General features: G+C 42.1%; 1 protein-coding gene across 1 annotated transcript; it reads right to left on the minus strand.

Moving 5' to 3' along the window:
- Positions 1 to 4,083: 4,083 nt before the first annotated feature.
- acod1 (aconitate decarboxylase 1) lies at positions 4,084 to 11,988 on the minus strand. Its single transcript, XM_061879773.1, has 5 exons — positions 11,850 to 11,988; positions 11,522 to 11,683; positions 9,591 to 9,683; positions 9,298 to 9,497; positions 4,084 to 5,379 (listed from the first exon to the last, which is right to left on the minus strand). The coding sequence occupies exons 1-5, from the start codon at positions 11,862 to 11,864 to the stop codon at positions 4,410 to 4,412; spliced, it is 1,440 nt and encodes a 479-aa protein (XP_061735757.1). The 5' UTR covers positions 11,865 to 11,988; the 3' UTR covers positions 4,084 to 4,409.
- Between the last annotated feature and the right edge of the window lie 829 nt (positions 11,989 to 12,817).

Genomic DNA, 12,817 nt, shown 5'->3' on the forward strand with positions numbered 1-12,817 from the left:
AAATGTACCTTTGCGACATTTATCATACCGTTTAACAAATTACAAAAACATTGATATAAAGCAGGGGTCTCAAACTCAATTTACCTGGGGGCCACTGAACGCAGAGTCTGGGCCGCAAGAAAAGATTTCTTAAAAAAAATGTTTGCATACTCCTCAGCATGTCTTGTTTTATAATGACGTTTCAAATTGTATCCCTTCTGCACCGCAACCTTCTCTGTGCAAATAAGACACGTCGGGGTAACCCTGTGCTCCACAAAGAAATATTGCATCTCCCACTTTTCCTGGAATTGTCTTTGCTCATCACTAACCCTTCTCTTCACTGCAGGCTTTGAAAAAGACACGCTTGTGGTTGTGGAATATATTTCTATTTAGCCGACGCACGGAGAAAAATGTTATTTTTCGCAATGTGTGTTGCTCCGCTTTTCCTCCCTACAGCGGATAATAGCCGGGAAAGTACCGATATGGCGAGCGCAAAAAAGTGACGGCTCCCGGAGTGTTATCCGGCGTCATATATAAATATATGTAGTGTTCATGGTGTGAGGCAATGCAAATTGAACAATAGAAAAAACAAATAACGGTTTGAATTGGTCCAGGTTATCGGGGACTGTTATTACTGACGGACAGGTGTCGCGGTGTGACTGCAGCCAGGCACGTCAGAAAACCCTTGTCTCCATGGCAACGTCTCTGTCGCTTTCACTCATTTGCCGCTTTTCCACTAATGCAGGGGTAGGCAACACAGAACGTTGACAGAGCCATTTTGAACCCACATAACAAAAATTGTCTCTGTCTGGAGCACACAACGCTGTCAAGCGCCATTCATATAAAACTTGCGGGCCGCTCTAACATTAAACTTTCATGTTAAGGTGGGGGCCGCAAAATAATGTCTCGCGGGCCGCGTGTCTGAGACCCCTGGTATAAACTGTAGGATAATTTTAGATTGCAACAATGTTGTGATTGATTTTATGTTGAAAAAAATAACTAAAACAAATAAACCTGTTGAGATGTGTTTTACATTCAATAGAGACATATTACAATATAGACCAGGGTCCCCCAAACTACAGTCTCAAGTTTTTTTTTATGTGTCTGACCGCTTCTATGTTAGCTACCGCTCTTTGTTTATCATGTCTATTTTCTGCTGGATCTACTCTCTATATCAGGGGTCTCAAACTCAATTTACCCGGGGGCCACTGGACGCAGAGTCTGGGTGAGGCTGGGCCGCGAGAAAATATTTCTTAAAAAAAATGCAACACGGCGGTCGGCGGGTAATAGTCGGGAAAGTACCTGGATAGCAAGCGCAAAAAAGTGAGGGCTCCCGGAGTGTTATCCGGCATCATAAAGAAATATATGTAGTGTTCATCGTGTGAGGCAATTCAAATTAAATAATAAAAAAAACTAACGGTTTGAATTGGTCCAGGTTATCGGGGACTGTTATTACTGACGGACGGGTGTCGCGGTGTGACTGCACGTAAGAAAACCCTTGTCTCCATGGCAACGTTTCTGTCGCTTTCACTCATTCGCCACTTTTCCACTAACGCAGGGGTAGGCAACCCAGAACGTTTAAAGAGCCATTTTTGACCCAAATAACATAACGCTGTCAAGCGGCATTTATATAAAACTCGAGGGCCGCACTAACATTAAACTTTCATATTAAGGAGGGGGCCGCAAAATAACGTCTCATGGGCCGCAATTGGCCCGCAGGTCGCGTGTCTGAGACCCCTGCTCTATATTATGCTAACCTTTTATTTTTGCAGCAGCTGTTACATATACTGTAATACTGTACATCAGGAGTTTCCTACTCATTTGAGCTCAGGGGCCGCACACGCGGGGCAGACTATTAAAATAGTGGCATTAAAACTAAAAAATAAAGACGACTTCAGATTGTTTTGTTTGTCTTACTTTGGTCAAAAATAGAACAAACTCATTCTGAAAATATGACGATCAAAGTATAGGAAAAAAATACCAGGCAGCGGTAAAGTTTAGATCAGTGCTCCCCAAACTACGGCCCGAAGGCCGAATACAGCCAAGCAGCGTCCAAAATCCGGCCCGCGGGAAGTCTCGATTAAAAAAAAAATAAAAAGTGTCTTTTCTAATCTACGTTCCACCGCTTGTTACTCTCGGGGTCTCCTAGCTGCTGGGGCAAATCATATTGTCTAAAAATGCATTTTCCCATCGACAGCGTGACATCATCGGGCAAGCATGCGGTAAGTGCGCACTCTTTTTGTCAATTTTAGTCAAGGGACGGCGTGGCGCAGTGGGAGAGTGGCCGTGCGCAACCCGAGGGTCCCTGGTTCAAATCCCACCTAGTACCAACCTCGTCATGTCCGTTGTGTCCTGAGCAAGACACTTCAGCCTTGCTCCTGATGAGTGCTGGTTGGCGCCTTGCATGGCAGCTCCCTCCATCAGTGTGTGAATGTGTGTGTGAATGGGTAAATGTGGAAGTAGTGTCAAAGCGCTTTAAGTACCTTGAAGGTAGAAAAGCGCTATACAAGTACAACCCATTTAACTCATTTAATTACTGTATAAGGAATATATATATATATATATATATATATATATATAGTTAGAATAATTGTGTATAAGTTATCACAAAACTTTGTGTTTCAATGAGTTTCCGACGAGCAGACAAAAGCTGTCTTTGAACCCGCCAAGAAGAACGCTTGTAAAACTCCACTGTATTGCAATCAACAGAAAGATATTGTTTTGACCCAAGAACTACAAAGCGGAGAGAAAGCAGGATCTGCCCAAGTTCCAGACACCTCTTCTGTGAACTCTTTTACGACATTTCCTTTGAACCAACCTTTTCTTTTGAACTGTTTTGTAATCAAAGGCGTTGGCGGTTTACGATCCCCAGCGCGTGATGGAGACTGTACAAGAGTACAGCCCAGACACGCTCTCCTCAATTGAGCCAAATTTAATCCGGTCTCTGTTTAATTCCTTGCTTCTTGTCTCGTTTAATATATGTCATCAGTGTTTGAACCTGACATATACATACACACACACACACACACACATATATATATATATATATATATATATATATATATATATATATATATATATATATATATATATATATATATATATACACATAAACACACACACACAAACACACATATATGTATATATATATATCAATCAATCAATCAATCAATGTTTACTTATATAGCCCTAAATCACTAGTGTCTCAAAGGGCTGCACAAACCACAACACAAACCACTACGACATCCTCGGTAGGCCCACATAAGGGCAAGGAAAACTCACACCCAGTGGGACGTCGGTGACAATGATGACTATGAGAACCTTGGAGAGGAGGAAAGCAATGGATGTCGAGCGGGTCTAACATGATACTGTGAAAGTTCAATCCATAATGGATCCAACACAGTCGCAAGAGTCCAGTCCAAAGCGGATCCAACACAGCAGCGAGAGTCCCGTTCACAGCGGAGCCAGCAGGAAAACATCCCAAGCGGAGGCGGATCAGCAGCGCAGAGATGTCCCCAGCCGATACACGGGCGAGCAGTACATATATATGTATATATATATATATATATATATATATATATACATACATACTGTATGTATATATGTATAAATATATATATATATATATATATATATATATATATATATGTATATATATATATATATATACATATATATATATATACATATATATAAATGTACATATATAGGACGGCGTGGCGAAGTTTTGGAGAGTGGCCATGCCAGCTGGGTTACTGGTTCAATCCCCACCTTCTACCATCCTAGTCACGTCCGTTGTGTCCCTGAGCAAGACACTTTAACCTTGTTCCTGATGGGTCCTGGTTAGCGCCTTGCATCGCAGCTCCCGCCATCAGTGTGTGAATGTGGAAATCGTGTCAAAGCGCTTTGAGTTCCTTAAAAAAGGTAAAAAAGCGCTATACAAGTACAACTCATTTACCATTTTACCATTTATGTTTATATATATATTTGCACATATATACACACACAGACACACAGCCCGGCCCCCGGCCTAATTTTTTCCACACCCCCTGAGTCAAAAAATGTTGGGACTCCTTGTTATAAACAGTCATTTTACTAGTAGTGTGAGTTTTTATTTTTTTATTTAAATGAATAAAACAATATATTTACATTTTCTGGAATTATAAAAATAAATAAAATACTGTTTCTGAGATACACATTTTTTATGTTTAGTTTTTTTTGGAGAAAAATGTGCAAAAATGCTTTTCTTTTCGACAGTGATTATGTGCTGTTTTTTCAACACAACATACTAAACACTACAAACAATCAAATTTAAAGCCATCGATGAATATGTTAAAAAATTACAATTATATCTATAATAAACAAATAGTATGATCTAAAGGATACAAAACAGATTGAAAAAATATTTGCATTATTTTGCTTGATTATTTTTATCCACTTTGAAGGACAGCCTTTGAGCGCCATTGTTGCTCATGTTTATCGCAGGTCATCTGCATGTAGAAGTGTAAGGTTGTGCAATGTCTCTTGGTTTCCATGTTTCTGATGCTGTCCATCACTCCTTCTGCTCCCTCAGAGCTCAGCACCGTGGAAGTGTTGGCCATGAACTTCTTCGCCAGGTCCTGCTGACTCAGTGGATTCCTCCAGTGGCCGTAAAAGGTATCACACCTGGCAGACACCGTCTCCCCCCGATGGGTCTCAATGGCGACCTCTCCGTACATCTTGTCGAAGCTGGCCTGGTTGTCCCCGGGAACCTCCACTTCTACTTTGGCCAGGAGCGCCTTCAGAAGCGGCCGCGCCATTTGAGCGGCGCTGTAGGAGTGGACCGAGGCGCCGGCGTCCAGTAGGGCGGAGCAGGCGTTGAACTGGAAGGAATGCCTGGCCTGGTGCTCCGTGGCGGGAAAGGGGCAGTTGATGTACTTGGAAGGTGGGACTCGGAGCGTGACCCGCTTAATCTGGCTCACGTCGAAGTGTTGACCTGTGGCGCTCTCCAGCTTAGCACGGGCCGCCATTGCTGCGTCGACAACCCAGTGCATGCCCAAATGAGCAGGTACGCGCTTGAAGGCCACATCCTGCTCTTCCAGGACCCAGCCTGAGACACCGAAGGGCGCAAAAGCTGAGGGGCTGTAGTCCTGGTAGTAAACCCCAAATCCGTGTGCCACCTCCAGGATGGCGGGATTGCCCTCCAGGCCCAACTGGGCGAGCCGGGCCGCCTCCAGGCCCCTCTGTGAGGCGTAGCCCATGTGCAGAGGTTTGGTTTCGGTGGCGGCGTTGGCGAGCGGTGCCCCCGCAGAGCAGGCGGCGATGGCCAGAGCGTGAGCGCACTGTTGCGGCGACAAACCCAGAAGCTTGGCCGAGGCCGCCGCGCTGCCCATGACGCCGACCACGCTGGGAGGGTGGAATCTTGAAAGGAATCGCATGTACACACATGAGACTTTTCATTAGGGATACTTCTACATTCGCTGACTAAGGGGTTTGGTTGCAAAATATTGGGAACAATGCTACACTTCACACAGTGACGCATATTTTGTTGTTCTTGTAAACATAATCTTTGACCTCCAGATAACACACACTTTAGTTTGGACACAACTATGAGGTTCTCACTCTAATCAGCTCTCCATCAGGGGTCTTCAATGTTTTCCAACTGATCCAGACAAAGAACAGGGACACCTTACTAAAATGTTGATTGTGTTTTAAATAAAACTTTTCATAAAGATACATTGTTGTTGGGGAACAACAACAATGCGGGGAGGTAAATCTCTGTTGGTAGAGTGGCCGTGCCAGCAACTTGAGGGTTCCAGGTTTCGAACCCCGCTTCCGGCATCCTAGTTACTGCCGTTGTGTCCTTGGTCAAGACACTTTACCGACCTGCTCCCAGTGCCACCCACACTGGTTTAAATGTAACTTAGATATTGGGTTTCACTATGTAAAAACCCTTTTTAAGTCACTAGAGAAAAGCGCTATATAAATATAATTCACTAACACCGTACTAAGCTACTTATAATATAGTATAGAGCCGCTAGTAGCTAGCTGTCAATCAACCCACCCTCTAGTCCAGGGGTCGGCAACCCGCGGCTGCGGAGCCGCATGCGGCTCTTTGGCAACTCTGATGCGGCTCAGCTGCACAATCGCCGACACCCCAGATTGTTGCGGGGAGATTCCGGAATTCAATGCCTCTCCCGGACATCAACCGGAGTCAACGTTCTCCAATTTTCACTCGGAATACAATATTAAGGGCGTGCCGTGATGATATTACTCTTAACGTCCTCTTGAACGTCATCGCACCCACCATTCACGGAATGCTATTCGCGTTTTCTTGAACGTCATCACGCCCACCATTCACTGAATGCTATTTGTGTGCCGACCACACACATGTATTTGGCTGCTTCTATCCGCACATGTATGAGATTGCAAGGCATACTGGGTGACACAGAGTACACTGACGGTAGTGATATAAACAACTTTAACACTCCTACTAATATGCGCCACATTGTGAACCCACACAAAAGAAGAATGACAAACACATTTCGGGAGAAAATCCTCACAGTAACACAACATAAACGCAACACAACAAATACCCAGAATCCTTTGCATCCATGACTAATCCCCCTCCCTGCGTGGTTGAGGTGGGTGGGGTTCGGTGCTGGCAGGGTGTATAACATAGTCAGGATGTGTCATGGATGTAAAGGATTCTGGGTATTTGTTGTGTTGCATTTATGTTGTGTTACTGTGAGGATTTTCACCCGAAATATGTTTGTCATTCTTCTTTTGTGTGGGTTCACAATGTGGCGCATATTAGTAGGAGTGTTAAAGTTGTTTATATCACAACCCTCAGTGTACTCTGTGTCACCCTGTATGCCTTCCAGTTGTGTGAGTGCATCTGCAGAAGCCTCTCACAACATGTTGCTGGATTGGCAAGCAGTTTGTATGTGTTGTAGAAGGTGTTTAAGGCAATGGCTTCATAGCATGCCCTTATTCTTGTCATCTGGGTGACCACCAGCAGATATTAGCAAGAATAGTTGCGTCTCCCATTGTCTTCCTCATTTTGTGAAACGGGTCGAAATGGCTCTTTGAGTGGTAAAGGTTGCCGACCCCTGCTCTAGTCGTTAGCTGGCAACTGGCCTGCTAACCGCTAGCTGACAACTACAACACTAATCGCAAGCTGGCAACTGATATCAGCCGACAACTAGTGCACTAATTGCTAGCCAGCAAATGACATGCTAATCGTTAGCAAACAAATGGTGTGCTGATTGCTAGCTGAAAACTAAAACACGAATCGCTAGCTGGCAACCGCCGCGTTAATTGCTAACCCTGATCGTACATTAAAAATACACGCAACCCTAACTCAAAATGTCGGACATTTGAGGCATTTAAGAAACCCCGCCCGGACAGCTCCGCAAAAGAGGACATATCCGGGGAAAAGAGGACGTATGGTCAGTCTAGCATTAGGACAACTTTAGCGCCTTCATTCGGCACACATGCTATGTACTCCATCCATCCATCTATTTTCTACCGCTTGTACATTTTGGGGTCGTGGGGGGTTGCTGGAGCCTATCTCAGCTGCATTTGGGTGAAAGGCAGTGTACACCCTGGACAAGTCGCCACCTCATCGCAGGGCCAACACAGATAGACAGACAACATTCACACTCACATTCTCACTCTAGGGCCAATTTAGTGTTGCCAATCAACCTATCCCCAGGTGCATGTCTTGGGGAGAACATGCAAACTCCACACAGAAAGATCCCAAGCCTGGGATTGAACTCAGGCCCTTCGTACTGTGAGGCAGATGCACTAACCCATGGGTGTCAAACTCTGGCCCGCAGGCCAAATCTGGCCCGCCGTGTATTTTTAATTTGGCCCTTGAGGCAATATCAATTTAGCATTAGAGCTGGCCCGCGGGTGTTATACAGCGTCGGTGCCGCTGTAACACCGCATTCACCGCTAATACTCATACTTGCCAACCCTCCTAATTTTCCCGGTAGACTCCCAAAGTTCAGTGCCCCTCCCGAAAATCCCCCGGGGCAACCATTCTCCTGAATTTCTACCGATTTCCACCTGGACAACTATATTGGGGGCGTGCATTTAAGGCACTGCCTTTAGCGTTGTCTACAACCTGTCGTCACGTCGGCTTTTCCTCCATACTAACCGCGTGTCACATAATATTTGTGGCTTTTACACACACACACACACACACACACACACACACACACACACACACACGCACGAGTGAATGCAAGGCATGGTCAACAGCCATACAGGTCACACTGAGGGTGGCTGTATAAACAAATTTAACACTGTTAGAAATATGCGCCACACTGTGAACCCACACCAAACAAGAATGACAAACACATTTCGGGTGAACATCCGCACCGTAACACAACAGAACAAATACCCAGAACCCCTTGCAGCACTAACTCTTCCGGGAAACTTACAGCAAACTGACCAATAATTAACATTTTATTCACGCATTTTTTCTTGCTACTTCAAGGCTTGAATGTTTGGTTAATTCATTATTGTTGTTTTATTTTCAAATTTACTATTAGCCTGTGGAAAAAAATGTATATTTACCTCAGAAGATTGCAAATAGAAAAAAAGGCATTACATTTTTATTAAAATTTTATTTGATATGCCATTGATATTTTTTTTACTGTTATTATTATTATATGAAACTGGATTTTGCATGTCACTAAAGTTATATAAGCCTTGCTTGTTCAATATTTAATGCAAAACTTGTTTGGGTCCCTATTAAAAGGTTAATTTGTTCAACCTTAGCCCGCGGCTTTGTTCCGTTTAAAATTTTGGCCCACTCTGTATTTGAGTTTGACACCCCTGCACTAACCCCTCTTCCAAGGTGCTGCCATGCGATGTACTACCACATCATAATCACCGCCTATTTGTGGGTCGGCATCGGCTCCACCGCATATTCGCCAATCTTGTTCTGGCCATGAATGGGAATTTTTATATGAAAACGTCATTAAAAAGCGGTTTGATGGCGCTATCTCAGGGGGTGAAAAGCCGCATAGTCATATCCAATGAGGCGTAGGGCTAGAGATGTAACATTTCATATCACGGTTATCATTATTATCATGCTGTGCTCAACAAACACACCTTTAGATATCTTAACAAAGTTATATTTTTCAAACATTAAGGTGTTTGATATTCATGCGAGCATTTAACCTAGCGAGCGATTAGCTCGTTAGCTGCTTTTTGAGGAAATGAGCAGTATCACCGAGAGTTTTTCAAAGTTTAGCAGTCAATCATGGTTTTACATTTATTATTTAACAGGTAATCGTTAAATCCCTCCGTCCGGCGTTCACGTACCTATTAGGGATGTCGAAGGCCTCCCTGGAGAACCTCATGAGCCTGCCCTGCACCTCAATGCCCACGTTGAAGGCCACCAGCAGGTCCAGGCCAGAGGGCCGTCTGGGCGTGACCTCCGCCAAGGCCATCAGCGCGGGCAGCACTGCCCCCGAGGGGTGAGTCGCCGGGTACCACGTGTCGTCGAAGTCCATGGCGTGAACCTGGCGAAGAGAGGGAGGGAAGCGGGAAAGCCACCATCTCAAACCAAAACGTCATCTCATAGTAGCCGAATTCTGTCATGTGACCCGGCTTACCGCCACGCCGTTGACAAAAGCAGCAAAGTGTGGTGGAAGGGTGACGTCCGGTTTGCCCCAGACACTGCTCTTCTCTTCCTCGGACCGGAACAGCTGCAATCAAACCAGTTAAGATGACGAAATACTGCTAAGTCAGCACTTTGAGTCACTTTGCCTAAGTCAGGCGTCGGCAACCCAGTATGTTGAAAGAGCCATATTGGACCAAAAATACAAAAAACAAATCTGTCTGCGGCCGCAAATAGTTAAAAGCCTTTTGTAAATGTTATAAAGAAGACAACACATTAGGTAAGTGTCTCAGAGGGTTAAAAACTCCTGGAAATTACTGGCTTAAAACTTCCAAAAGGTATAAAAGTGTGTGTCCAAGTTAAAGGGAAAGACAGGCTGTCTTCTTCTAATGGAATTATTACAATCTGGGTAGTGTTTGCTGTGGTCTGGAACACATGTCACACAATCAGAAATGCAGCCAATATTACATACAGATAATGTGTCAAGAGACATGCAAATTAAGTACACAGAGGACGTAAGTAAAGGAAATTAAATGAGCTCAAATATACCTACAAACGAGGCATAATGATGCAATATGTACACGCAGCTAAGATAAGCACTCCAGCATTTCAATAAAATCAACAAAGCTCACCTTTGTGCATTCACGCACAGTATAAAATGTTTCGTGGACAAAATGAGAAATAGGAGGAGTGGCATAAAACACATCTTTCTTTGGCAGCATCGGAGAAAGTTGTACATATAAACAAACTACAATGAGTTCAAGGATTGCTGAAATTAGTAGGACAAAACGGTGCTTGCCAAATACTCTCATCAGTGAAGAATATACACATATATATATGTATGTGTATATATATATATATATATATATATATATATATATATATATATATATATATATATATATATATACATATATATATACATACATATATACATATACATTTATATATACATACATACATATACATTTATATATACATACATACATATATATTTACATATATGTGTATATATATACATGTACATATACACATTTACACACACAAATATATTTATACTATATATATACATGTATATATATATACAAAATACATGTATATATACATATATATACACAAATATACATTTATACATATGTGTGTATATATATATCTACACATGCATGTATATATACAAATAACCATACATATATACAGTATATATATGTTTATGTATATATATATATATATATATATATATATATATATATACATACACATATACATATGTATACACATATGTATATGTATATATATATATATATATATATATATATATATATATATATATATATATAGAGTGGGGCAAAAAAGTATTTAGTCAGCCACTGATTGTGCAAGTTCTCCCACTTAAAATGATGACAGAGGTCTGTAATTTTCATCATAGGTAAGTATTTGGTCAACGATTCAAAGCTCTCACTGATGGAAGGAGGTTTTGGCTCAAAATATCACGATACATGGCCCCATTCATTCTTTAAAGTTCTATTTTGGTTTCATCTGTCCACATGAAATTCTCCCAATCCTCTGCTGTATCATCCATGTATCCATGTTGGTATAAACTGAACTCGTCGTGTTTGGAGGAAGAAGAATACTGAGTTGCATCCCAAGAACACCACACCTACTGTGAAGCATGGGGGTGGAAACATCATATATATATATATATATATATATATATATATATATATATATATATATATATATATATATATATATATATATATATATATATATATATATATACATACACACACACACATATAATGGAAAGTGTGTGCCTAATGAAGTGTCCAGTGAGTGTACTTGCCTATGGAGGTTCTCACAGTGTGCTATGTTACACCTGCATGCTAGTTAAGTCCAATTAGAAATCCAGCATAAAGGTCAGTATACCTGGCTGTATTTGAGAGCCTTGTCGAAGACCTCCGTCCTGGATCCCAACAGCCCGACGCCCAGGTTGTCCAGCATCATCCGCTTGCTCCGTCTTAACACGCCATCTGTCAGTTGGCCGGCACCCAGGGCGTGGATGGCGGCTCCGAAGCTCTCGGTAATACCCTGGAGGAGGGTCACACACACACACACACACACACACACACACACACACACACACACACACACACACACACACACACACACACACACACACACACACACACACACACACACACTAAGCAAAATCATCTAATTTGCTGTTAAGTGCATCTTCTAATGGCTACAATACCTTACGGAGCATCATTTTCTCTTAACGCTCTCTTAAAAGACTAAAACAAGTCTCAAACGGGCTCCTTTATAATGGGTGAGGAGGTTGGGGGCTTGGCATGGCCAAATTTCCAAAGCGACTGAAGATGATCAGCTGATGGGGAGTGGGAAATTTTGCAGCAAGCATTCACTTTCACTTTACAATGCCCTGGCAAAAAAAAAAAAGTTGCAACCAAACAATGGATTATGTACACATGCACGATCCCACACAATAGTTCTATCAGAGGTTAATAAAACTGCACCCAAAAAATTTCTACTACAGATTAATAACAAAAAACAAAGTATTTATTCAGCTATTTGGTCTGACTGCAACATATATATACACAAACTAATAGTCCCTGATTTGTTTATTTTGAACATCAACTGCATAAAGGAGTACAAATAAGCAGATCTTATTTAATCCTTCTACGTGTCTTCAGCACGTTCTGAAAGTCTGTTGATACAAGATTGTAAAGATATGGCAGGTGCACCTACTGTTATGGGATCAATAAGTAAACAAACAAACAACACAGATGAAGATTCATTACATTTTTTTATTCCCTTGTTGTATTTTAGACCTTAAATAGACATCAACGGAGCGACTTCATACTTTTTCTGACAGTCCGGTTTCGCAATTGAGTTGTCTTTGGAGTTGACGGACATTTGGAAATTGACGACTGCATGTCTTCATGTGGGAAATTTAGGAGGAAACGACACTAGCCTCAAAAGAAAAAAAGAGCCTGACCAGAAATGTGACACTGTTTGGGGGAAGTTTAAACATGCATGGAAAATACTGAATACAAGCAAGACATGAAAATGACTTACAACTTTATACTACAAACCCTGTTTCCATATAAGTTGGAAAATTGTGTTAGATGTTAATATAAACATAATATAATAATTTGCAAATCATTTTCAACCCATATTCAATTGAATGCACTACAAAGACAA

Source organism: Nerophis ophidion, linkage group LG19 (genome assembly GCF_033978795.1).
Source record: "Nerophis ophidion isolate RoL-2023_Sa linkage group LG19, RoL_Noph_v1.0, whole genome shotgun sequence".
In the NCBI taxonomy this organism is placed as follows: domain Eukaryota; kingdom Metazoa; phylum Chordata; class Actinopteri; order Syngnathiformes; family Syngnathidae; genus Nerophis; species Nerophis ophidion.